At 44.1% G+C, this 27,885-nt stretch overlaps 1 protein-coding gene across 6 annotated transcripts in view; it reads right to left on the bottom strand.

The window, feature by feature from the left end:
- Nucleotides 1-16,659: 16,659 nt before the first annotated feature.
- LPAR1 (lysophosphatidic acid receptor 1) overlaps nt 16,660-27,885 on the bottom strand; it is a 68,923-nt gene continuing 57,697 nt past the window's right edge. For all 6 annotated transcript variants that reach the window (XM_072360098.1, XM_072360097.1, XM_072360099.1 and 3 more), the window contains exon 4: nt 16,660-23,183. In XM_072360098.1, the coding sequence (XP_072216199.1) occupies nt 22,882-23,183 (302 nt within the window). In that variant the 3' untranslated portion in view covers nt 16,660-22,881. The remainder of the gene's footprint in view (nt 23,184-27,885) is intronic.

Here is a 27,885-nt window from a genome sequence, read left to right as displayed (position 1 = left end):
GTAAGGATGCTTTGGAATGGAGCAGCCTGTGCAGGGAAAGAGCAGATGTGGCACTGACACTTCCAAGAAAGGCAATGTAAAAAGCAGCAGCTCTTTTAAGCTGAGCACAAGACTTGGAGACCAGACCAGTCCTTCCCTTCCCTGCTAGCTAGGGACCTATTCTCCCCACGTGCATCCCTGCTGTATCCTGTGCTACCAGTGCCTCACTCACACCCATGAGCTCCACAAATCCTTCCTGGGTGCTGCTGCCTTGGTTCACACTGCTCTGTCCTCAGCAAGCTGCAGGCAGCTTTGTGCAGAAATTGGTGAATGAGCTCTTCCCCAGACATCTTCTCATGAGTTCACTATGGAGTGTTCATCATCTGAGCTGAAATGCAGAATATGTTCCTAATTGTGTGCAGGGTTCTTTCCTAGCTTGGCTAGCCAAGCCATTAAAATTGCCTCGCTGCCTTCTTTTATGCTCTCTCCTTCTGAGAAGACGGACAGGTTGCTTTATTGCAGAGGAGTAGCGACACAGCAGGATAGGTTTAATGAGTCATTCAGAGCGCAGATGCTTTTTCCAGTGGCAGGGCAGGTGGTTTTGTTATCTGGAGGAGCATGCATCTGCTCCTGCCTGGCAGCCACAGAGCCTCACCCATCTTGTCCTGTCTTCTGCATTGCTAGAGGCTGAAAACATCTGCCATGCTACCTCACTGTGAGTATGTAGCAATTTTTCTCCAAACTATGGAAAAAGGTCTGCTTTTAGAATAACTTAGTGAGAAAGACTTCGCCTTTCTTTGTCAGTCTGAGTTGCACTTGCCTTGGAGAATCGCTGCTTTGAAACTGGTGAATCGAGCCATGAGCTCCAAGTGAGTAAAGGCAGCAGCTGGCTTCAAAACACAGCATTTTGCAGACGAGGAAGGGTTAGAAATTGAATGTAGTCATAGCTTTCACAGAGATTCGTACACAGATGATTCTAAAATGGTTGCTAATGGATACTTAATAGATTTTCTTAGTGACTGGCAATGAATTTTTAAAGAGTCCAAAGGGCAATGAGTTGCTTCTAGCCATCAGTTATTTCCAAGTTACTTGAAACCCACAGTGGCACACATTAGACGTGAAAAAATTTAAATCATGCATTAGCCTGTAATAAAGCTTTTCCCACATAACTTTTGTGCAAGGTAGGACTGTAGCTATTCTGCAGTGCACAATGCCATTCCTCTCCGGGTACATGTTCACAACGTCCTGCAGAACAGATGGCCATGAAGGAGGACATAGGGCGAGACAACTGGACTTTCCTGAATTTTTCTCAAGGATAGTATCCCAGGTTTGGGAAAATAAAAAGTGACATTGGTGGTGCTGTGCTGGTGTATAGGAGTTGTGGTTATAGCACTTGTCCATTATAGGCAATGGGAGATATTACTAAACCTGATAATGATTTCCTAAAGATTTAATTTCAGGGCATGTGGCTGTAAGGAGAGAATTGCTATGGAGTCACCCTGTTCTTTTTTTGGCTTTTTTTTTTTTTTTCTCTTTTTTTTTCCTTCTTCAAAGTCACATTGGGAAAAATTCTTCATCTTTGCAAAGGCACAAAATTCCCATACGAGTTCTTCACACAGAAAATTTTTGGCTAACGGGCCTCTATGACTAGCCAAAAATTCCTCCCACAACAGCTTTGTGGAAAACAGTTGCCAGCTCACAGAGTTTTGATTCGTTAACCAGACTGCTGATAGGAAGTGTTCTGGGAATAGTCTTGAATTAACTGAATGAAATAACCCCAGAGCTTTCTGTATTGCTAGCATGGTCTCTGTGCACTGAGATCCTTTGCTGGAATTGCAGGAGTGACTGCATGCCTGCTGCAGACTGGACTCCTCACCTGCATCACACTTACCTGCTCTCTCAGCCCCACTCACACCAGCACAATGGGCTGCAGTAGAGGACCAGGTTGGATAAGGCTGGTACACAGGAGGGGTTTTTATGACTGTTTGCACAGATGTTTCTTCTTTGCTAATTGCATGAAGCTACAGAGAGGAAAGCATAAGAAACAGAAAAGGAAAAAATTCTGATGTGAAATGAACAGAACTGGGAAACAAAGGGGAAAAAAAAAAAAAAAAAGGCTGGAAATACCCATCTATCATTCATCTTCATGCATCTTCTCAAACTCACGTTAACTGCTCCCCACAGTCCTGACTTTGTTTTTTCCAGAAAGATTATTTCAAGTTGTGGAATCCACAGAGCATCAGACAACATCAAGTCTGATTCATATATTCACAGATCCAATAGACAGTTTTATAACTGAATCAGTGTCCTTGGAGAAGTAACTGCACATTTGTCCAAAAGCTTTATAAATGCCTTAGCAACAGATTGAGACGGAACTTCGTCCATGACACTCCACTAAATATGCAGCTCATGAGTTTAGCAGGCCATTTCTCTAAGAACAACCTATCTTCCTCTGCTTTAGCACACAGGGATTGGCAGAATACCTTTCTGTAGGGTGGGCTGGTTTAGAGGAAAATCTGGTTTTGCAGTGATTGCTACACAGGTGCAGAATTCCATGATTTTATTTATTCATCCCTTGACCCTAACTCAGAGCATCTAAAGTTGCTGTGAAATTCTAGGCAGTGACCAGGGGCTTCCTGAAAAGCTTGAGCTTTATAGCAGTATGTGCTGCAGAAACATGCAGGAAAGAGAATATTTTTGCTCCACTTCAATGGCAACGTGTGACAGGTGGAGGAAACAAGATAGGGCTATAAAGGGCTATAAGCCTTCGCAAATGAGGTAACCCTGAAATGGGAGAAATGAACTACAGAAAGAAATCCCAAGGAGCTTTGGTCAAAAGGAGAAGGTAGAACACTGCAGAGTTAGAAAGTGCTTGAGAGATAAGGAACACAGAATCACAGAATCATAGAATTACTAAGGTTGGAAAAGACCTTGAAGATCATCAAGTCCAACTGCAACCTAACCATACTACCCTAGCTAACAACCCACCACTAAATTGTGTCCTTGAGCAATACATCCATTTTTTAAACACATTCAGGGATGGTGACTCAACCACCTCCCCAGGGAGCCTATTCCAGTGCTTAACAACACTTTCAGTAAAGGATTGTCCTCATATCCAACCTGAATCTCACCTGGCACAACTTGAGGCCATTTCCCCTTGTCCTATCACCTGTCACCAGTGAAAAGAGACCAACCCTGGTCTTGCTGCAGATACTTTTCAGGTATTAGAAGAGAGCAATAAGGTAATAAACAGCCCCAGTTCCTTCTGTTGTTCCTCTTAGGGCATATTCTCCAAGTCTTTCACCAGCCTTGTTGCCATTCTTTGGACCTACTCCAGTACCTCCATGTCCTTTCAGTACTGAGGTGCCCAAGACTGAACACAGTACTTGAGGTGAGACCTCACCAATGCTGAGTACAGGGACAGAATTACCTCCCTAGCCCTGCTTATCACACTGTTCCTGATACAAGCCAGGATGCCATTGGCCTTTTTGGCCATCTGGGCACACTGCTGGCTCATATTCAGCTGACTGTCCATCAGCACACCAAGGTCCCTTTCTGTCAGGTAGCTTTCCAGCCACACCTCCTCAAGCCTGTAGGGTTGCCTGGGGTTGTTGTGACCAAAATGCAGGATCTGACGCATTGCCCTCCTGAAACTCATGCAGTTAACCTTGGCCCATTGATCCAGTCTATCCAGGTCCCTCTGTAGTACCTTTCTAACCTCAGGCAGATCAACACTTCCTTCCAACTTGGTGTCATCCATGAACTTACTGAGGGTGCTCTCAATTCCCACATCAAGACCATTGATAAAAGACGTTAAATATAAGCTGCCCCAGTACCAAGCCCTGGGGGACACTGGTTGTGGCTGACCACCAGCTGGATTGAACTCCATTGATCTCAGCTCTCTGGGCCTGGGTGCATGCCCATCCAAACCGTGAGCAGCCATCTTCTCCATGAGGATGTTGTGCAGGACAGTGTCAAATGTTTTACTGAAGTCCAGGTAGGCCACATCAACAGTCTTACCTTCATCCACTAACTGAGTCACCTTGTCATAAAATGACATCAAGTTTGACCACCTCTATGTGGCTCTTGTGAGGCCCCACCTGCAGTACTGCATCCAGGCTTGGGGCCCCCAGCACAGGAAGGATGCTGAGCTCTTGGAGCAGGTCCAGAGGAGGACCACTGTGATGATCAGAGGACTGGAGCACCTCTCCTATGAGGAAAGGTTGAGGGAACTGGGCTTGTTTAGCTTAGAGAAAAGAAGGTTCTGGGGAGACCTCATTGTGGCCTTCCAGTACTTGAAGGGAGCATATAAACAGGAGGGATAACAGCTGTTACAATAGCGGATCATGATAGTGCAAGGGGGAATGGTTTTAAACTAACACAGGGGAGGTTTAGGTTAGAGATTAGGAGGAAGCTTTTCACACAGAGAGTGGAACAGTTTGCCCAAGGAGGTTGTGGATGCCCCATCCCTGGAGGCAGTCAAGGCCAGACTGGATGTGGCTCTGGGCAGCCTGATCTGGTGGCTGGTGACCCAGCACATAGCAGGGGGGCTGAAACTAGATGATCTCCATTGTTCTTTTCAACCCAGGCCATTCTATGATTGTCAAACAGGATCTACCATTCATGAACTCTATGCTGACTGGGTTTGATGCCCTGATTGACCTTTATCCATGATAGCTTCCGAGATTATCTGTTCCATAACCTTCATTGGCACAGAGGTGAGACTGGTCTGTAACTACCAGGATCATTCTTCCTACCCTTTTTGTAGATGGATGTCACACTTGCCTGACTCCAGTCCACTGGGACATTCCCAGTTAGCCAGGACTGTTGAAGGATGATGGAAAGTGGCTTGGCAACCACATCCACCAACTCCCTCAGCACTCTAGGGTGCAATCCATCTAGCCCCATGGATCTGTGAGTGTCCAGCTTTTGAAGCAGGTCCAAAACTGTCTCATCATAGACTATGCAGGGCCTGTTCTGCTCCCCATCCCTCTCTTCCAGTGCAAGGGGCAGTGTGCCCAGGGAACAACTAGCCATGCTATTAAATACTGAGGCAAAGATGGCATTGAATACCTCATCCTGATTCTGATCCTTGGTCATTTTGTACCCCTCTGCATCCATCAAAGATGGAGATTCTCCTTAGCCCTCCTCTTCATGTTAATGTATTTATAGAAATATTTATTGTTGTCTTTCACCTTAGTGGACAAGTTCAGCTCTAGTTGGGCTTTGGCCTTTCTTATTTTCACCCTGCACAGCTTCACTGTGTATTTGTAATCCTCATTAGCTGCTTGCCCCCTCTTCCAGAGACGATAAACTTTCCTTTTGTTCCTGAGTTCCAGCCAAAGGTCTCTCTCTGTTCAGCCAGGCCAGTCTCCAAACACAGTCAAAAAAGAGGTGAGAAGGTGAGGTGGAGAGGGGAAGGGTCCTGTTCCGTGGCAGCAGAGCTGCAGAAATCAACATCTCCAGATGAAGAAAAATGAAGAATACTCTGTTTTTGAAAATGACACTTTGCATCTGCTATGGTCAAGCTACCTTTTAGGCTTGATTTTTTTCCAGGCAGGCAGATTTTCCAGATCACCTCTAGACATTTATGAGAGAAAAGGTCTCTTAATAACACATCTTCTTGCAAGAATCCATCCCACAAGAATTTCCAATAATCCCTTGGCCCTCACATAGCTTAAATATGGATTTTCCAGCTGTAGGAAGCGACTTGTTAAGCTGAGCAGTCCCAAATCCTGGGATAGCTTTTTACAGCACAGCTCACATGCCTATGGTGCTTTGCACAGTTTTCTCAGAAACACGTGTTTTTATTCACTGTAATAATTTAGAAGATGGACTAGATGATTAATTTGCCTGTTCTGGGCAGAGCTAAGATATGTTAATAGATTTCCAGATTCCTGCTGCACCAGAGAGACAACAGCTGTGCAAGAAGAGATCCTCCTGCATCCACACACCAGGCTGAGTCTGCTCCTGCTAAGGTTAGTCATCGTTACTGTTCTGGAGGGCTGGCATGCTGGCACATGGTCTGTAAAGGGCTTCAGGTGTGTATGGAGTTTGGAAGATGTGATGTTGTCCCCTTGCTGCATTTATTTTCTGTTGTTTTTCTCATGTGCTTTGGGACAGATCTGTGCCTGCTTTCCATCTCTTTGGTCTGTCACTCACCCAGGTTTCAGATGGGATTACAAGCATTTCCTGACCACCCGTGTTGTGTGGTCATGTGTCAGCATAGGAGTTAAATGCTAACTCCAACCCATATTAACCCATGAATTATCACCTTAAAAAAAAAAAAAAAAAAAAAAAAAAAAAAAGAAAATGTTTTTGAATTAGTTTTGCTGTTGTCTCCCTCTGGTTTCTTACTGCCCAGCTCTCCAGTCTGTCCAAGCACAACCTTCTGGCATGTCAGCCGCTCCTCCCAGCGTTGTATCACTGGTGTGCTTCCTGAGGGTGAACACTGTCCTGTCATCAAGGTCATCAATGAAGATATTGAACAAGACTGGGCCAGCACTTACCCCAGAGGAACACCACCAGTCATAGGTCTCCAACTTGAATCTGCACTGCTGATCACAACCTGCTGAGCTTGGCCAGTCAACCATTTCTCAACTCACCTCACCGTCCACTCATCTATCCCATACTTGCTCAGCTTTGTTATCAGAATGTCATGGGAGACAGTCTCTCAGCTCCCCAGATGCTGACATTCTTGACTAGCTTGCAAACTTTAGAAGTGGCACTCTGAATGTAATTGCACAAAATACTGTGAAAGAGACCTGTGTGAAAATAAAAACAGCTATTCATGGAAGGTCAAACTAGTGGCATTATCAGCATTGCTTTCTTCTTCCTCTTCTTCCTCTCTTGTCTTTTGTGTGTGTGTGTGCTAAAGCAGGAAGGTGAATGACATTTTTCATCTTGGATACCAAAGTCTTCTCCTACTGAGCTGCTTGTACCTATCTTTGCACCTTCTGCTGGAAGATCAGCTCTGAGCAGGATTCTGAGGGAACACTGCTTTTTAGCAAACAAACAGGATAAGGACTGGCAATGGTAATCTTGCAGATGTTTGCACATGTGTGATTCCTACCTCTTTTTACTACCACTGAAGCCTAGTGAGCCAAAACATGTCACCTGCTATTGCTAATCAGTTCGTGGAGGATAAGAGTTTGAAAACTATTCAGCACTGGGTTAACTCTTCTCTTTCTGGGAGGCAGGGTAATGCCAAGAACAGTGGAAGAAAATTCCTCAGGATTCATAAGGAAATCTGTTTTAAGCAAGTGTGTAAGAAGAAACTGTGCTTGACTGCAGAGAGTGTGTGCAGTGGGCCGAAGGCTCAAAGGGAATAGGATTCAAACTGCTTTGTGCTGACATTACTCTCTAGATCAGGTGGACAAAGAGCCCTCTGTCCATTAGGGCTGTGTTTTCATTTTCCATTTCCTCTCCACAGCCTCCACACTTCCTTTTTCCAAAATTTTCTCCCTTCCTGGTGTTAACACCTCTCAGTAGCTGAGTGTCATCATGCCATTCCTTTCCAAGAGTCATCACTTCTAGTCTTCCCTCATCAGCTGCTGGTGTTCATTCACAAAATGATAGGAAATGCAGTCAGCACTCCTGACGTGTCTGTGCTAATGAATGATGGATCATCTTTGGAAAGACCTCCAGCAGCCTGGACTCATTCAGATACTTTATTTCTGTTCACCATGTCAGAGTTTGCTGTTTCTCATGTCAGAGGCTGCTGTGGTGAGCAGATACAGAGCAGCTCTGTCTTCTAAATGCTCCTGTTGCAGCTGTGGGGGGAAAGAGGACCTTTCTAGGACCTGCTGATACACTGGGATGAACCTTGGAGGTCAAAAATTCTAGGTATTTGCTAAAGGCGGCCCCATCTTCATGCCTGGAATTCTGAGCATTCCCCTGCTCTTTCAGAAAGTCTCTCCTGACCTTTAAAGCAAAGGCCAAACTCATCCTCCAGTAAGCTCATATCCATTCCTTTAGCTTTCCACGCTCTACACAGTTCTCTGCTTATCACAAACCTTGTGGCACAGCGAGGATTTTTGCATGACTACATCTACAGACTTTGCCAACACCTCTCAAGGACAGCCTTCTGCTGAGCCAATTCAGAGGCTTTTTCTCAATAGGTGTAGAAGGGGCAAGAAGGCCAAAATGCTTCACCTGTATTTGCTGTCATCCTCTTCACTTTTCCTTTGGATGCCAAATTATTTGTTGAAAAAGGAATATCCCAAAGAAAATCACATTTCCCAGCAGCTTAAAGTAGTTGGGTACCCAACTAGGAAGCAGGTAAAATCAGCCAATATCAAACTAAATGGTTATTAATCTTAATTTTGCTTACTTTGAAAACTACCCTTGATAATATGAACAGTTCTCTTGTTTTCAGGGTGCTGCTTCTCCAGGCAATCTCCAGGGTTGAGAACATGCCTAGAAACACACATTTTCCCAACTGGTTGTGGATGAGCACCTGAATTCAGAGCTCCAGTTCTTTCTATAATTAAAAGGATTTGTTATTTCCGCTTCTGAGGTCTCAGAAACATATTGTAGAATCACTGAATTATTAAGGTTGGAAAAGATGATTAAGATCTAACCATCAATCCATCACTTCCATGGCCACTAACAATGTCCCTAAGTGTCACATCTACACACGTACTGAACACCTCCAGGGAATGACATGAGCAGCTCACTAATTATTTGTAGGAGATGATGAGGATGGAAATGCTTCTCTGAAACATGTCTACACAGTTTGGGATTCTCATTGGTGGTAAAGAAGTTTCAAAATTTCCTCATAATCAGCAATAATTCTACACAGGATGTTCAGTATACGGTAGAAAGCTTTTCCTTGGAGGTCTAAGCCATTATGTCAATGTTATTTCAACCTATGAAAATTACATTTGAAAAAAGAAAAGAAAGAAAAAACAATAGTGTTTTGAGGGTAATGAGAAGGATGTTTGTAAATCCATGTCTGATGCTCAAAACCAGTGCTCACCCAAGTGCTATCACTGTCCTACAGTCAGAACTGCAGCCTTCCTGCCCAAGTCACTGTCTGTCACTTAAGCATCTCAGAGACCCAGTATGAGTCCTCATCACAGGGGAACTTTGTCCCTTATATTAATCCAGACTTCAGCCTTTGTTTTTACATTTGTGTGTTTTCAGAGGTTGCATATCACCAAAGGCAGGCTAGCTTCCAGTTGAAAAGGATAGGGGTAGTGCCCACTTTGTTTTATACACAGCGTTCAGAAGATTCTTTTCTGGTTTTGATGTTATCATTTGGCATTTTATGCTGGTATCAGCTGGGTCAGATTTGATTTTCCTCACAGTGTGAATGATGCTGTGGCTTCAGGAGTAGAATGACACTGATAACACAGCAGTGCTTTGGTTGTTGTTGAGGATATTTTGACTTCTTGTGCTGTTCTGCCATCAAGGGGGCTGGAGGAGTACAAAAGAAGCAGGGCAGGGAGGGAATGGCAATTGTGTTGTGCATCACTTGTTTTGTAAGCATATAGATGTATATGTATGCATGTTTATTATACATATATAGTAGTTATTACTAATTAATACCTTCCTTTTCTGTCTTAGAAAATAGTTTTTTTCTCAACATTTGAGTTCTACTTTTTTTCCTGATTCTCTGTCCCACTGGGACTGGGGTGTGAGCAAAAGACTGCGTGGCTCTGAGTTGCCTGCAGGGTTAAATCACATAATATTTGAGGAGAAATAAGACAAAATTGTGATTATAAGGATGAAGGTGACTTTCTGAATTTCATCTTGTGTGTTTCTGAGAGCAGCTTGAATGATCTATTTTAGTATAGTTTTAAAGTCTGTTGTCTCCAGCAACTGATTTGTCAGGTCTCTCATTGTAGAAGAAATCCTCACTTCTGTTGGGTGCTGCATGGAACACTTCAGCAAACTTGGTGGCTTCATGGCATGGGAATGCTCTTTTCCTCCAAAGAACACTGATCTGTTTGAAGAACAGTGCTTGTTTTAATGAACAAATAATTTTATCAAATGGGTCAAAATGGTTTGCTTTGTGCATTCCATTTTAACTACTGATGTGCACCACTGGACATCATGAGCATCCACCCTGAGGCCTGCTGTCGGATAAAGTAGGAAACCCTATGCAGGTTTCAGTCCCTGATGCCATGTGTGCCCCTTCTATGCCCTGATGCCATGTGGAGATCTCTGTGAAGTCAGTAGAACTTTCTTTCCACCTTTTTCAGGAGTCTGAGATAAAGCAGCAGATCTCTGAATTCAAAGGTGGTTCAAAATTACTTAAACAAGAAGGCTTGCATGTGCTCTGAGGCCATCAGCTCTGTACCTTTAATTATTCTAGAAACAAATCCCTTCCAACAGCACCAACCTTGTCACTCTTAACATCACATTCCTGTTTAGTTTTGAATATGCTTGCAGGGAAAAAAATCCATACTGCCTTTCCCTCTGCCTGTACACAGAGGTGTGAGTACACTGCAGTGAGGCCAGTTTTGACCCACTGTACTACTTTCCTTCATCTTTGATGTACTTGGTTGTTTCAATTAAATTAAACGTTATGCTGATTGCTTCAGCAAAACATAGCTGTGGCCATGGCCTTGGCTTCTGTGAGGGAAAATAAGAACACATTTCCAGGTGTGATAAAGGGGAGGAAAGAAATAAGCCCAACTAAACTCATGACAACAGGAAACAGAGGGGCCAGCAGCCGGATGGCTTGGGCTCCATCCTGCACAAGTCCAGTGGAAACCAATACCTGTGAGTTGGAAGTTCACAGAAGTTCGTGTCAACATGGTCACTGGAGCCCTACTCCACTGCAGGTCAAGCTTTTCATCTCAGTATTTATTTGCCCCTGGAAAGGACAACAGGCCCAGGTGGGATAGCCAGGGAACGTGTCCAGTGAATAACTATGTTATGTTTTTTCATGGGGTGAATTCACACTCTCACCCAACAGACGTCTCACCCACTAGTGAGTTTGATGCAGCACGTACAAGCCAAAATCCTTCATAATGTATCTCTTGTTGTCAAGTCAGACTGCTCTAACAAATGTCCCTCTGTGCTCTAGCCATATTTTGGAAGTGCACCGCTCTGATTCTTGTTTTCCAGGCAAAGTCCATTCCCTCCATTCTCCTCCTAAGTACTGCAGGCTCACCTTCAAGAGCACTCCATGGGTTCACAAGGCCCCACTCATTTTCCATAACCTCCCTCAGAAGCTGTGTAAATCTGGGCTCATGTGAATGGTAAACTTGCTAACTCAGGAAACAAAATAATTACCTATTGAACACAATTTCAGCATCCTACTGTCAAACAGGTCTTGTGGTGCCTTCCTCATCTCCAGTCCTGCAGAAAATCAAGTCTTGTAGTTTCATGCACTGTGGTCCAGCAATGTTTGACCACAAGTTTTTCAACTTTACTTTAAATTCATTATATCCACCTTTCTCTATGTTTCTCCCGTTGGTTTATGAACACTGAACATGTAGTTTACCCTCTTCCTTAATTGCTAGTTTTTAGTCTCTAACTAAACATTCATAGCCTCTAACTGCATTCTGATATCATTTTCTCTTTCTGCTTTCTTGTCCAAACTCTTCTCCAGAGAATGAGGTAAGTACATTACATACCAGATCAGGCCTGAGTTGACAATGACTCAACTGGGCAACAGCTGCTTGATTAAGGGACTTTTGTGTGCTGCAGAAATGGCCTCATTTCTTGGTGGAAATGCTCTCTTGTGGAGATGCTCACTTATCACTCTTACTTCTGCTGAAATGAAATACTATAAGGCATTCCCCACGTTGTTGACTTTGTGATGGAAAGGGAACAGGGAGAAGAAAATTACTGCCCCTTATTGAGGTGAAAATCGGCTTCTGCAAAAGTTGCCTGCCGTCATGTACAACCTGTGGCAGAACCAGGAAGATTATTTGTATCTTCTGAGCATTGGCCCAATATTTCACTCAGCCAACTATATTATTTCCTCTCTTTTTGTTATTTGCATTGTGTCTTGGAGCTCTGGGGTACGCACAGGACTAGAAGTGAAGGCATGGGTTAGTGCAGTGACCAAACCGCTGCACGGTATCAGCACAATGGCCTCCTGTGTGGGCACCAAGCCATGGGAGAGGGTACAAGGTGGGACCACAGCCACAGCACATCTCAGCACAGTTCTCCACTGCCAGCTGCAGGGACAAATTCAATCACAAATGGGTTGTGACAGGGCAGGGAAGAAGGAAGAGGCAGAAGCCCACCCAGCCTGGTGATCTTATTGCAAAAGCTCACGTAGCTTAACTGATGAATAACTGTATCTGTTTTGTTTTTCATCATATGCTTGACTTCCACAGAGTGTTAACTAATGAAGTCATGCTTTTCTTTATTAAAATCACACGTATGTCACTGTTAGTTCATAACAAACAACATGGCTTCATAGTAAATTATACACACAGTGTAATTTTTTTCCACTCTTAATGAAAAACACACTGTTTGGTTTGGGCCATCTCCAGACTTTTCAGTTATGAAGTTACTCACAGAAGGTGGGAACTTGTGGGAGGCTGCTTTAAGAAGCATTACTAGCAAAGCCACTTACTCCAAATATTGGCCATTCTTTTACTTTGTTTGGATGAAGAGTAATATTTTCAAAAGTATCTGAGCTACTTAGGAGACTGTGGCCTACATCAGAAATAATTCACTGGTTCATGCTGGGGTGGATGTGATGTTTTTCCTTCAGTACTTGGTTTTTCGCAGTGATACAAAGCACTGGAACAAAGGTGCCTTTTACCAGCAGTTTCTTTTGGTTCCTGAACCAGGATAACCTGAATTGGCACAAGCACAAGTGGACTACTGCAGACACATTCATGCAAAGAGAGTTGTGTTTCTTGCATCATACTCAGCAAAATGACTGTGGCCTCACTAATGAGTGGTGTGAGACACTTGAAAGAAAAGTCCTTCTAATGTTCAGTCAAAGCATTCTACCTAAACATCATGCTTCTTCAGATGGGTAAATTCTGTGAGGAAATAGCCTGAAAATTACTTACAGCAAATAAAGGAACTGGGCACTAGAAATTAACAGAGACAATCGTGCTACATAGGCTTTTTAACTTGATTTTGTATGGATGACTTTGTAGGTGTTTTGCTCATATAACTACTTTTTGTCTGCTCACTAGCAAAATGGCAAGTTTAGCCATACCTGTGCTGCAGGAGTCTTCCAACATGCTCCTCAGATACTGGGGAGAAAAAATCCCTAAATCCTGCTGCAAAGTGGGAGGTGTATTCATCCTGCTGGTTGCATCTGTTGTGGGAGATAACTCCTGGTCAGCCAATGCAAGCCAGAAATGTCCATTTGCCAGGAAATGGGTGAACATTTCTACTGAAATGGGAGAACATCAGACTGCTGGGTTTTCCACCCCCCTAGTGAGGACCCTGTCACTTGAATGAAGTCATATTCACCTTTGGATATATCCTTCTCAGCTAAGCTGTAGACATCAAGCACCACCAAGTGCCATAAAGCTGACGCTGGTGCTCCCTCACCTCCATCATCTCCTCCAGATTCTGCCTCCTCCACCTTGCCAGGTAAGATCTAGCCTCTGCAGCCAGATATTTTTCTCCGGCTTCACTGTCTGCAGGCTGGATTGAGAAGCGGTTGAGGGTAGTTTCCAAGGACTGCAGTCCTAGGGCAGCTTAGGTTTACATGGTTTGTTTGCAAAGGAAGCTGCCATCATGGAAGTTGACTGAAAAACATAATTTCTCCCTTTATTTTTGCCCTCTGTGCTTTTCACACTTGCTCAGCTTTGAGGTCTGCTCTGCCTAGAAAAAAAAAAAGTCATGCTGTGTGGCTTCTCTCAGTTTTCCATGAAGAAATACAAAATAATAACAAAACCCCCCATCCTCTTGAGTGAAAGTCTTACAACCTTGCAAGTTTCCATGGAATTTATCTAAGCAAATGTGCTGCCAGTGTTGCAATTGTGTTTTATTTGTGCACTTAGCATAAGTCATTAAACATGTCTCATGTTCCTAGGCGATAACAGCCGCCACAACACAGATGCTATGCATGCTTCCATTTGAAAGAAGGGAGATCTGGCCATCAAGCCCGCAGTTCCTCTTGACGTCTGCTTTGCTGGGGAAACCAGGAATGGCCAACTTGGGCTTTGATCCACATGAACCAAGAAGCAGTGCAGGAACACTCCTGAGCCCGCTGACAGGCTTCTCTTTCCACCCCAGGGCAAGCAGGCCTCATCCCACCATGTGTTTATCAACACTGCTGTGAGGAGCCTCAGGAGAATGGACACATGTTCTGGAGACTAAACAAGAGCTCATCCCAAGGCATGGCCATGCAAGGATACAGTGATTAAGTTTTGGAAATAAAGCCCTTAACCTGCTCCAGTGTAGGAAATCATTTTTTTCATGGTTTCTCTTTAAGCAATGCCATGGTGGCAGCCAGTGCTCCCAAAGGACAGTGCATCTGTGATAATAACATACGTATGCTGCTGGCATCCTCTTTGACATCATTTCTAAACAAAATAATTGTCACTAGCATCCAGTTGTGTCTGAAGCTCAGCCTTCACTGTCAGCACAGAAGAGAGGGGTCTGGGAGGCAATAGCAGCTGGCCTATCTCAAACGAGGCACATTTTTGAGTAACTCCCTTGAACTAAGGAGTGTTTACATATTTTGAAAAAGCAGGATTGCAAAGAGACACTTGAGGACAAGAAGAATGTACAAACTTCAAAATCTGTGGCAGAACAAGCCTTAAAATATCCAGATATTGTGAGACCTGGGAAAACAGAGAACTGAAAAAAACAGAACCAGTGTAAGTCCTTGAAGCATCTTTCATATCTTTTAGTGGTAAAACACCATTTATATGAAAACAGTTTAAATTCGCCTTGAGTGTGGGTGGGAAATGGGAAGGCTGATCCTTGTTTCAGTTGGCTTTTTTAGCTCTTAATAAATGAAGTGCACCTAAAACAACAAAGTCTCTCAGACAAAAAAAAAGGAAAAAGAGGAAAAAGTCATGCCATGAAAAGAGCATTATTCATTTTAAGAAGTTAAAAAACAACAACAACAAAAAACAAGGACCAACAGAAAAGCTTGTCTGAACTTGCCAGAAAGCCTTTAAAACACTGACTTACAAAATCCTGCAGTGAAGGTAGGGGTTCTCTCCCATGCTGCCCTTCCCTCTCAGAAATTCTTCACGTCTGCATTCTCCATGTGCTGTGTTTGGTTCCCTTTTTGTACCATGAAATTACAAGGAAATTGTACCAGTTGTGGCACACACCTGGAGAAGGCTCAGTGGAAACTAACACTAATTGAAGAGCCTGAAGAGCTCTTCAGAAGGGCAGTAAGAAAGAGGAAGTCATAGAATCACTGAATATCCTCAGATGGAAAGAATAAACAATAATCACAGAATCATAGAACCACTGAATATCCTAGGTCAGAAGGGACCTCACAGCCCACCCTGTTCCAGCCCCTGTTGTTACCTGGTTGCCCCTCACCACATCAGGCTTCCCACGGTCCCATCCAACCCAGCCTTGAATGCTTCTATGGATTGGGCATCGCAGCTTCTCTGGGCAAATGAACATTGGGTTCATCACCTGGCTCACACACAGGACCATCCAAAATTCAGACCTATGAATTCTATGTCTGAGAGCATTGTCCAGGTGCTTCTTGAACTCTGGTGGGCTTGGTGATTCTGCAATGGGCTTTCCCAGATCTACAGGCATGTGAAGGCCACAGAGCTATGCAGAGGAAGGCTTCAGGTAATAGTGGAGGAGTCTCACTGGTAACAGCTCTTACTGGAACTAGCTCATCTGCAGCAGCTTGGTGCTGGGGTGAACACAGAGAAACTGAAGCACTTTGCTAGAGTGCTTCTAAAGCAAAGCCAAAAGCCTGGTAGGCACCTGAGGGAGACTAATGGTGGGGTCTTCCAGCAAACTGAAGCTTCTTAGTATTTCCCAAATGCTGAGAAGCACAACTGGAGCTGGCCTCCTGCTTCAGCTCATGTAATTCCCATGGGCTATTTTTTCCCTACATACTGGTTAGGAAAGAAAATAGAAATGCTTTTAGACCTGGAACAAGAATGGTACCCACAGCAGTGAGATAGTAAGGAGCTTTCCCTACAGAGGCTGTCCCTATCATATCTCCTTCCTATGCTTCTCTCCTGAAAACGAGGGCCAGCACTGCAGCTGGCTCCAAGGGAGGAGGCATCCTTACTTGAATTGCTCGGGTCCAAGGTTCCCAAACACATGTGGGTCTGTCATCCCAGGAAAGCAACGTCAGTGTTCATTGCAACAACCAAGGCTGGAGTCCCTGCCCAAGGAGCATGCTGGTGGAAAGGGATACTATTCTGCACCAGTAACATGAGGACGTGCACACCTCATTTTTCATCCCAGAACAGGATTATAGTTTCAAAGTTCTGATGGTCCTCAACATCTTTGTGTACCAGGCTGCAGATGGTACCGGGTGAGTGAGTTACCACCTACAGGCTGTGCTGCAGGTTCTGGGCACTGTCACCCCAGGAAGTCTGTTTCTCCATGCTCATGTTTGGTATGCTGCCCACTGCAGCCCCATTCTGTGTTGCTGCATATGTTGTGTGTTTAATGTTAGCAGATCACCATATAAGCAATCTAACTTTGCCAACAAACTGTGATCCAGGTCTTAAAGCAAAAAATCCCAGAGGCATTGCAGTCCATTTTCACAAAGTGTGATTTATTTAGCAGTTGTGTATTTTGGCTTCCTGGTCATTACATCCAGCAGTCAACCCCATGTGGCTGCTTTACATTACATATGCCATGCCATTTAAAGCCCATCATCAGGGCATTCGTTACTCATGGATCACCAAAGAAGTTTCGAGAGAGGAAAAAAAACTAGACTCTTCCCTTTTTATGTTTCCGTAAGATACTTAGTAATACCCTATTAGTAATACCTATCAGTATCTAGGAACTTTATTTTTGCTGAAGCAGGCACTTCGTTTTGCTTGTTATGTAAGTGATCGGCTTCTCTAACAAGGCAGGGGGTCAATCAGCCCTGAGACCTCCTTCAAAATGTTAACGAAGTGGGAATTAGCACAAAAATAGTTATAAACCAGTTATGCCCTATCTGCATGGACATATTTATCTCCATATTTAAGCTCTCCAGCCCTGGTTTAATCAAACTGTGACCTTATATGTTTAAATTAAAATTGCGGATGTATTCTGGGAGAAACATGTCAATGCACAGAAAGAAAAAGAAGGCAAGGGTGAAGGGAGGAAGAAAAAGAGAGAAAAGAGGGAGAAAGGAAAATAAGAGGGAACGGGAAGAAGAAGCAGCAGGCTTGTCTCTTTGTGGGATGACTTTTCTAAGCATCGTGAAGAGGCCTGGGGTTAAGAGGTAAAAATGTGGACATGGAATAGAGAAGGGTGGGCAGGTTGGAACCAGGAGCAGAAATGATTGTATGATTTCTGTGAAACAACCTGCCCTTCATTGTCCCTGCATTTTGTCCCCGTGCCTGAGACAGGCAGGCTCGTACCTCTGCACAGACACACTACGTGAAGAATTCCCCTCCACACCCAAAAACACCATCTCTCCCAACGAAGGGCATTTCTTGCATGCTCCATATTACACATGCCAAATACTTATTGTACTAGATACAACCTCTAAACATTTACAGTAAGTGCACTTAACGGCAAAATTGTTTGCCATATCTCATTGGCTCTCTCTGTACTTGCAAGATATAAACATGGTTTTGTTTAAATGGGAAAACAAATGGGCAGATTCCCGAGTCTCTCACATACACTTCTGGTTATCAGCAGTTTATCGCAGGCGTAAGGGAACATTTCATGGAGGCCCTTCTTAAAATTCTGTCGGCTTATCGGTGTGTTCGATTTCCTTTTACTACAGGACACAGCAGCATACTTTCATCTCCTTTTGTGCTTTTACATCTGCCTCTTTTTCTTCTTCTTCTTCTTCTTCTTTTTTTTTTTTTTTTTTTCCTTTTTCTTTTTCCCATTGGAGACCTACTGTCTCTTTCACTTGCAGATTTGGAACAAAGCAAAAGGGTCACACCTTAGTACTAGTTGTGTCTAACACAAGTGGCAACAGTCTTTCAAATATTATCTTAGTCAAGACTGATATGTACCTACTGAGTTAGCAAGCTCAAGAACCACAGAATCATAGGGTGTGGAAGGGACCCGTTTACATTGTCCAGTCTAACCCCCGCTAAAGAAGACCAGACCCAGTACGTACCCAAAAGAATCCATGCTAGCTACAGGCCTCCAACTAACACTCTGTGCTGCTGATCACAACACTTTGAGCCCTGCCAGTCAGCCAGTTTTAAATCTACCTCACTGTCTACCTATGTATTCCACACTCCTAAGGTTACCCACAAGGATGTTAGGGGAGATAGTATGTCAAACTTTGCTGCAGAATGCTAGTGTAGGATTCCAGATCTGGGGCTTTTCTACTCTGTCAGCTTTCACTCTGATTTAGTAATGTTAAGCATAGCACTTGCAAATTGTTATGCAGGCAAGCCATGTAACAGACCAAAAAAGAAGTCCATATTTGACATGTATGATTTCTGCAGAATGTGGAAATATTAACTGTTATTTCAGGCTGACCTCTGTGAGCCCTAACCCACCTCAGGGACCTGAAGGACCAAGAGGTACCATGGGACAAGGTCACACCTCAACATAAAGTGAAGGCCATGTCCTGGAGAAATGACCTTAATGCTCAACTTTGGCATCAACCTTCACTACAGCCTTCATTACTTCCCTATAAATAAAAGTAGTAGTGTTTGTATCAAAGTCTCTCCTGTTGATGGTGTCCTCTTTAATTCCAGCGTGGTTTTAGTACCTAGGCAATTACAGCAATGAGGATGTACACGGCTGGTGGTGACAGCATTGCAGAAACTCCAGCTGGTTCATAGTAGTTAAGCCTGGGATCTGCTAGCATACTTCCAAGACAATGGGAAGGTCAGAAGAAGCTGTATAACGTGCTTTCTAATCTGGGATGCTTTGAGCTTTCCATGGCAGACTGCTCCTGTGACCTGGACTGGATGTGGCTGGGTCCATGGATGTACAGCCCAAAAGATATATTCCTTGGAGCTACCTGAACTTACATGCAACATATGGGGAGAAACTTAAACTGACACTGGCAAGTTACTTGGGAGCGGAAGCAAAACTAAGACCTCAGTCATAAAAATATATTCTTCTGTCTCTGACACGCAAATCACCCAGACTTAGATTGCAACAAGAGCATTTACTGCATGCCTGCTGAACCAGGGCAAGCTTTTGCTGCCAGCTTTTTAAAGTAACGCAGCATTCACCACTTGGGGAGGACAGAGTTAAAGAGCTGACCCTGGGGCAACTATTTAAATAACCCAGCTGCTGGTGCATTGTGGACAGGTGAGGTTGGATTTGAGGAAGCCCTGAAGAAGCTCTTTAATGGTTTCCCTTTTCTCCTTGTGTCAGTTATGTGCCCAGCTTTCAGCATCCTAATCAGCAGCCAGCATGAAGCTACCAACATATCCCAGAGAACATGAAACAATAAAAAGGTTGACAAGAAATTCACTGTGGTAACCACAGAATGTTCTCAGCTTTTCGTGTAAATGCTGTGACTAACAGCTCCATAAAACAGCCTGTCACCCAGACTGTAAGAGCAGATGTGATAGCAATAAGGAATTAAAATCTTAGTTAATAATCCCTCAATAAAGGGCAATCTTTTCTATTACTTTCCAAACCTGCGCTGCTACTCGATAAAAGAAATAGGAAAAAAAGACATTTTCTCTGACCTGCAAGTGACTTCATCAGCCATTTTGCCGTTAATACCCAACTCCTGCTGCTACAACTGCTGAAACACTTTTACATTTGAACTTCGAGAGGATTTACTCGGACCAGAGGCAGCCAGCAACACAAGAATTTTAATGACTGTGGGAGGACTGTTGGTATTTTAAGAAGTCTTCTAAAACACTTCGCAGGATTGGAGATAAGAAAAATAAGTGGAACAATTTTTTTCCAAGTACTTTGAACCATGTTCTCACACAGCAGTCAGTGAACTCTACATCTGCATAATGAAGATGGTAAAACCTGAATGGAGAAGAAAAAGTTGAAAAAAACCCCAAAAAACGGAGACGAAACCAAATGGCATGGGAGCCACTCTAAAGGAGAGAGCAAAAATCCTTCTGCTCCAAGCTCTTGATTTTATTTTCTTTGCTCACAGCAGCTTTAATTTCATTAGCTTGCAAAGAAACAATCCACAGATCAGATTTCTTAAGGATATAGGGAGATCATGTCAATAAAACAAAGCACTAATTAAATCCTTAAACAGCAGCCACATGCTCAGTTAGTCCCTGTAGTGGAATCTTAGAAGAAACTTTTGCATCTCGTTGCCTTTGATCGAAAGCATCGCACTTCACTTTCTATAAGAAAAAGCCACATGCTGCCAGAAGTGCTCTCAGGTTAATCTATCCCACAAGTGAATTTTATCTGCTGTTAAGAATCCAGAAGATCAGGTCCAGCTTCTTGAATAACAGAGTCTCATTGGAGAAGGTCTGACTGACGTACCTGGCAGCATCTGCCACCTGTTGCAGTTGTGATGAGGACAGAAAAGCCATCCTGGGTATCCATCTTCACGTGGGCCCTTGGGACCCAGCAGCACATCATGAGCAATCATGTTCCTGGTTACATTATTCAGTCACTGCTTCCCCAGAACCACCACACACTTTCAGCACAGAAAACTGGGGTGAATGAAACTGCTGTTTCTCAGCATCACCCTCCCAACTCACTCTGAAAAGAACATGCAAACAGCAGTTGAAAGGACAATAGGAAATGAGAAACCTCAACCCAAAACACAGTGTGCGTGATGCTCCTCTTTTGTGTGGAAGGGAGGAACGTGAAAGAGTGCTATCTTTGGATCCAGGGAGCACTCTTGAAATAACAAAAAAATATGTTTCTCAGACGCCCCCTCTCTGTGGAGACACTTTTACCCTCTCCTTTCTTCTGCCTACCTGCACTAGCCTGCCCATCATGCAGGCACCATGAAACATTTGTGCTTACCAAGCAGATGCTTTTAAATGGAAAAGCTCATTCTGCCTGTTCTCTTTCTCAGTACCGTCACATGAACAAAACACGAATCGACCTTCAGATTCACTTGCTCTTATACAGTCAGAAAAAGACCTCTGCTTTGTCCAAAGGAAGCACCACATAGGATACCTCGGTCAGCTGGCAGACAGTGCTTCTTCTGTCCCCTCTCCTCACATCTTCAATACTGTCCATACAAATTTGGCTCAAGAGTACAAGTGAAATTCAGTTTTACTGAAAGCAGTGGCAAAGCTCTCACTTTATCCAGTGGAGTCAGATTTTGCTCACTTGTTCTTCCCTCCATCTTACGTTTTTGAAGCAATTTCTTTTCCCCCCATGATTTTAAACAGCGATGCTAAAAACTCTGTTTTGTAATAAGCTGATACTCTCCATTTCTTTCCTTCCCACATGGGAGAATATTGCGCCTTACATTACATTCCATCCAATACATTACACTGACTGATACACCTCAGATTTTTTCTTTTTTTTTTTTCTTTTTTCCTTTTTTTTCTGCTCTATAAAGAGAACAGTCCTAGGAATTTACTGCTATATATATATATTTGACACCATTAGAAGAACATAATTTCTCAGGGAAAGGTCCCATGTTCTTTATCTGCAAAGTCCCACCGTTGCTTCTGTTTATTTCTGTCAGGGAATTTTGACTAACACCTTTGATTCTTGGGAAGTGACATTCATGTTAGTGGCATTTCTGTTTGAAACAGCCACATATAATAAAGAAGTCCATCTGTTAGCTTAGCTTTTCATAAAAATGTGCAAGTGTGGCTATAATATACAGAAAAGTTCATCTATTTGCAATAGACTACTAAGTATTTGGTCTTGACTTTACAAAATAGAGTTGTACCTTGGTTCCTAGTAGCCCACTGCTTTTGAAATGCAAGGTAAATAAACTTAAAGACGCCCCATAAACATTTCTAAGTGCAAGACACAGAAATTGCTTTGTTTCTAATTACAAGTATCTCCTTAAACAGTATGCTTTTTTTTCATGCCGAAAATCACATTCCCTTCCATCATAAGAACGAAAAGCATTTGAACAGCAAAAAACCCCGTTTTTTTTAAGGCCTACCAACATAACTGTAGGCCTAGAGATGTGTCCTGCTTTAAAAAGTTGACCCTGAAAAACCTGGGACCGCTCACATGTTACACATTTCATACCACACTTCAAAGAAGAACATTAAATACCTTGTGACTAGAGTACTGTTTATTTCATAATCTAAACAAACACTGGAATACAGTCTATGCTTTTCTACTTTCCTGCAGACTTTACAACGAGCTTTTTTCCCCCCATAATTAGATCAATGCGCATACACACAGAACATGCATGCTTTCTAACACCAGTAACGAAGGTAAGGAGAGTCAGTTCCCATCATCTTCCCGTTGCCTGTATTAGAAAAAATACTTTTGCTTTTACTGTAGTTATGGCAGTGTGGCTAAGGATACGAAGACTACAGCACGGTTTTACTCCCTGCACAGAAAATGTTCATCAAAAGCATGCTGATGGTGATAAATATTACATGTCTATTAAATGAAAGGCATACTTTTATCCCCTTTACTCCCTTTTTAAAAAGACTAAGTGGCTACATGTAAATGCAGTGAAGCAGGTATAAGCTTAATTAATCAGTTTATTCAGACTGGCACCAAGGCGCTGCAAGGGCCAATGAAGTCTCAGCGAGGCTCCCCAGGGGCCAGCTCTGCTGCGAGGTCTCTGCTTTCCACTTCCACAAGCAGAAGGCAAAGGTCTCACAGCACGGCGATGCCGGCACAGCGCCGCACCGGGCTCACTGGAAAAGAAGCGCTTGTGGTCCATTAGTGTTTGAGAAAATCTTGTGAGTGGGTTACCTCCCCAGGGCAGCTCTGTCGGCGTGGCGGCCGGCAGGGCCTTTACACCACCGAGTGGTCGTTGCTGTGGACGCCGGCCAGGATGGTGTGGTTGAGCGAGGAGGCCGAGCGGTCGGAGCCTTCGGTGGGGCCGTTGGCGCTCTCACTGCGCTGGCAGCAGAGGATCTGCTTGAAGGTTGCGCTCATCTCCTTGTCCCGGTAGGAGTAGATGATGGGGTTCATGGCGGAGTTGAACTCTGCCAGGAGCAGGAAGAACTTCTCGTAGGCCAAGACATTGCACTGTGGGCAGCACACATCGAGGAGAAGCAAGACAAGCCCTGGGGTCCAGCAGATTATGAAAGCACCTAGAGGGAAAAACAGAAGTCAAAACACAACAGAATTGGTCACACACCGTGTGGATCCAGTGGTCAGCAGCCCTATCCACTGCAGGGACTTGGAACTGGGTGATCTTTGAGGTCCCTTCCAACCCAAGCCCTTCCAGGATTCTACAGCAATCCAAGTGGAAGCGGTGAAATTTAGTTTTCTTTTTCGAGATATCTTTCTCATGCTATTTCCTGATGAGATGGCTGCCTTTCAGAGACCCACAAATAGTTATGAGCAGCCTATCACACGAGCAAGGTGCTTCTCCACTCTCACCATTTGTTTTCTGCTTGGCACGTACACTTGCATTTAACACTGATGATGAGGAACACCTTTTTCTTTAGTTAGAGACCTGTGACTAATCAATCTGCTGATCAGCAGAAACAATGCTGTAATTTACTTCTCTAGCTAGTAACAAAGAAAGCCATTTTGTGACTGCTGTGACTGAAGCAGCAGTAACAGAAAAAGTGGTGCAGGCAGCAATTCTCAAGAGAAAAAAAAGCCTGGGTCATGTCAATCCATTTCAGTCCCATTATGTAATGGAAAGTCCTAAACATCCTTCTTGCACTGAAATGTCGTCCTTCAACAGATCTTTTCTTAGGGCTCCATTCAGCAGAAATTCAGTGGCTCCTCAGGCTTCAATAGGGTAAATACCAAAGAGCCTTACCCTGATTAAAATGCTTCCCCCTCCCTTCCCTACTTTGTAAAGCTCTGACAGGGACAAAGCCCAGAATATAATTCTGCGTTCAATGCAGAAATGAAATCAGAATGACTTGAATTTTTCCAGGAGTGAATGGCAATGCTTATTCCAAGGTTAAGGATGTTTAGAATACAGACACCATGGGGAAGCCCTTGCACAACAATTATGTCAGAGCAAAGATGGTGCTCCTGAGATTCTCCAGGCTGACATGCTTGGTGGAGGTGGGAACTGAAGCTTTATCATGAGCCAGAGGTCTCAGCACAGGAGCTGCCATACGGGCTTCCCAACACTACCCAGCCAGCGCTGCTCACAGTGGGTTCCTGTGTCACTGTGGTATGTGCTAACACACCACCTCCTTCTTTTTGGCAGCAGTATGCTCTGTGGGTGTCATGGCTGATCTCAGTCCATCTATTCGCTGTGCCCACCAAGAAGCTGCTGTGTTACACCTTTCCCTTTGGACACACCAACCTCACTTAGGTCAACAGGAAAGTGGTTTCCAAACAGCTTTGCAGGGTGTGCTGTGCTACAGACACTGGATGCCAACCAGGAAAGCACAGACAGGCTTTCAACACACCAAAAATCAACTCCAAACTGAGCTTGCTTGCAAACATCAGTGGCACAGTGCCCCTCAATGCCTATCGTTTTGCTGGCCAACAACACTCCAACAGGGAAAGTATCTGGAGGCGAGCTGCCAGCTGCCAGTACAAAGCCCTGACTTCTTCTGCCAAATGACTTTGTTAGGGTCTGCCAGTAAATCTACAGAAGAGGGCTGAAATTCTCCCACGCTGAGGTGGCATCAGACACATGAATCCACTCCATAGCTATTGTCTGCATGTCTTTTGGATTCCAGCAACCCTTGAAAAAAGTATATGAAGCCAGGGCCAAGAACTTTTGTTCCTTCCTTACATCTATTCCCTCAAGAGCAGAAAACTGCATCTCTTTATGTGCACATTACCCAGGTTGGTTCAGAGGCTGCCATCCATGCAAAGCAGCTCTGCTGGGCTGGTTCCTGCAGAAACTAAGCAAATCTTGCGAACTAAACTACTCACTGCAGAAGTGATGTGCGCTGTACTCACACTCCTAGCCAGCGAGGCAATGGTGGACTTTGTTTTAGCTTGAGCTAGAGACTGAAGTCTGATCTCAGGTGGAGTCCTGGAAACCCTGAGCTCCACAGTGTCTTGGCTAGGTCTCACAAACTGCACTGTTTATGAAGAAATACATGGCTTCACACATCAGAGGTAAGTCCCTGAGTTTCCAACTGGCTTCTTCCACACAACATCCAAGACTGACCTTTGGGCAAGCATAGCAAGTTCCACACTTTTGAGCAGACGGCCCATTTGGTATTGGGAAGCAAATCTATGGAAGCCAGCCCCACTCAGTCTAGCAGGCTTTGTTTTTCTTTAGCCCCTGGGATTTTCCTAGCACAACTTTCCACCATGCTAATGGCTCCTGTGGCTTATTAAGTGAATGAGCGCTTGCAAACGGTGACACAAACAATGACTCGGGTTTTCTCGCTTGTTATTTAACTGTCAGAACCCTGGAAAACACTGGACAGCATCACACACGGTGAGGGCATGTTTGAGTGAGGAAAGTAAAAATGCCAGGCTCCCGTTACTTCAGACGTCATCTGTTAAAAGTGGAATTATTTCCCTGGAATGAAAAAGCTTGAAATTTATTTTTTCAGCTTCTTTCTTGGAGTACTCACCAAAAGTACTCCAAAGCAAAGCGCTACAAGCTGAAAGGGAGGTTAAATTCTTCCCTTTTATGAAACGAGCTGTGCACTGATTTCACAAACACCGAATACCTAAAAATATCACGTTCAATAAAACAATGAGTTCTGCGTGTTTCCTGCTGTCTACATACTGAAAAGGTTTCATCATAATTCAAAGTGTTGACATATTCTTCTGCTCAGGAGCACTGCTGACAGCTCAAGCAACTTGCAGGTCTATCTCTACGTGGCACAGACACAGTGAAACCCACACTAGAATGACATACAAAGAAGATCACCTGCATTCAAAGAATCAAATCAGACCATCTGTGTGGACATGTCATTGTCCTGCCACAGCACTAGGAGAGCCCTGTAGGCATAAATGAAGTGCAGACAGTATGTCCCAGAGGGGCTGAGGAGCACAGATGCCTGGTCACCCTAGGATGCATAGCTGAGCTCAGCCCTGGGGCTTGGGAAGATGGACCTGATGAAGAAGTGTCTGTCAGGCTGAGAGGCTGGCTAAGAGGTGGGAAGGCATGGGGAAACTAGAAGAAATGGCACAGCGTCTTTTAAAAAGATTTAATGAGATGAGAGGTGAAGTCTTGCTATAGATCTGGAAGCACATTTTACAGCAGAATATGAGACAGAACAAAGCAGTCAAGAAACACATCTCAACTTCTGGAACTTGCTGTGTGGTACATCATACCCAGAACTGAAAGCCCCGCTTCCTGAGCACCATTTTGTGCTGTTTGCTGTGCTGTGGCAGAAGCCCACTGAAAGCTTTCCAGTGACCACAGTGAAACTACATCAAGTCTGCCCTGAACCCCTGTCAGGTGTATTTCTATAGTAGATGAAAGCTTGGAAACTTGTGGCATCACATCATGATGCGTCTGCAAGAGCATAACACCATTGTGGTCAATAGACATGAAACCAAGCTTAATAAATCATACAAAAACAAGTGACTTGAACAAGGTAAGAGAAAAGAACTCCAACAAAACATTAGTGTAAAGGAAACAAGCTACATGAGAATAAACACGGACAAACCCATCACTCATTGCTAGGAACTCGATCCTCTCAGGATGATTCTGCAGGACCAACACAACAAACTTCAGACATCACAAGATAAAGTGGGAAAAAAGAATATGAAAAAACACACTTGAAAACATAGAAATATTACCTCAAGGCTAGATGTGAGATCACCTCTGTGTCACAGCATCCAGCCATGCCTGCTGGTTTAGCTTATCGCCAAGAACAGACCATTCAGGATGATTTGGTTTCCTACAGGGCAGACTGTCTTACACTGATGCCTGCATTTGCAAAAACTTGTTAAGAAACAAAGCAAGTATGAATTCCTCTCCTGAGAAACTAAAATAACTGGAGGGAAGATTAGACACTGTGGTAAGGATGTCGAAGAGCAAGGAGAAACACTGCCAGCTTGTCTTAAGTATCTTCTCTTTGTCTTTCAGTGAGCTGAAGGGTAGATCAGAACCAACCTTGTCCCATCCCCAGGTCCAGGCCCCATACTCCTTATACTCCTTCCACAGCCATGTGCCCCGCAGTGATGTCCCCGTGGTAGCAGTGAACACAATCCAGCCCTGGCAGTGAGGGCCCTCATGTGGTCACCTCCCAGTCACCAGGCAGGATAGCTGCTCTTGCAACTTCACACATCAGCAGACGAAGTATTTTCCTAAGCAGCAGCACTACTTTTTTTTCTCTCTCTCTTTTTTTTTTTTTCTCTCTGTCTTTTTGCTTTGAATGGCATAAGACAGTGTTTGTTCCATGAACGCTCATTTTCCTCTTGCTCACAATAGTGAAATAAAAGGAGCGCCTCTGCTCCTGCCAAGTCACACACCGCTCTGCTCACAGCCTGGCAGCCGCTCCTCTGCCCATCAGGCTGCTTCTCACGAAGGAGGAGAAAAGCCCATTTCAAGCAGAAAGCAATGAGGCAGACAGAGATGGAAGGAGGGTGAGGGAGGTCATCCTCAAGCTCTTGCCCTCGCAACTACATCCCTCTCCTGAAACACTCCTGTTCTTCATCCTAAACCACTGCGTGTCCCTCCTGTGAGCCCTCCTCCATCCCTCTGGGTGTGCACCCAGACTCTGCTGCTTCCCCGCACGGCTTCAAGCAGCCTGCTGGCTCCTCATGCAGGGGAGATGTGGAGGAGAGAGAGATATGGAGAAGACCTGTTTTAGAGAGGTAGAGAAATATGGAAAGGGCCCATCTCACAGAGCTCTTCAAACCCTGGTCTCAGAGTGAACCTGGGCAGCCACACCACTT

Source organism: Excalfactoria chinensis, chromosome Z, assembly GCF_039878825.1.
Source record: "Excalfactoria chinensis isolate bCotChi1 chromosome Z, bCotChi1.hap2, whole genome shotgun sequence".
NCBI lineage: Eukaryota > Metazoa > Chordata > Aves > Galliformes > Phasianidae > Excalfactoria > Excalfactoria chinensis.
This window is presented reverse-complemented; position numbering and strand designations above follow the sequence as displayed.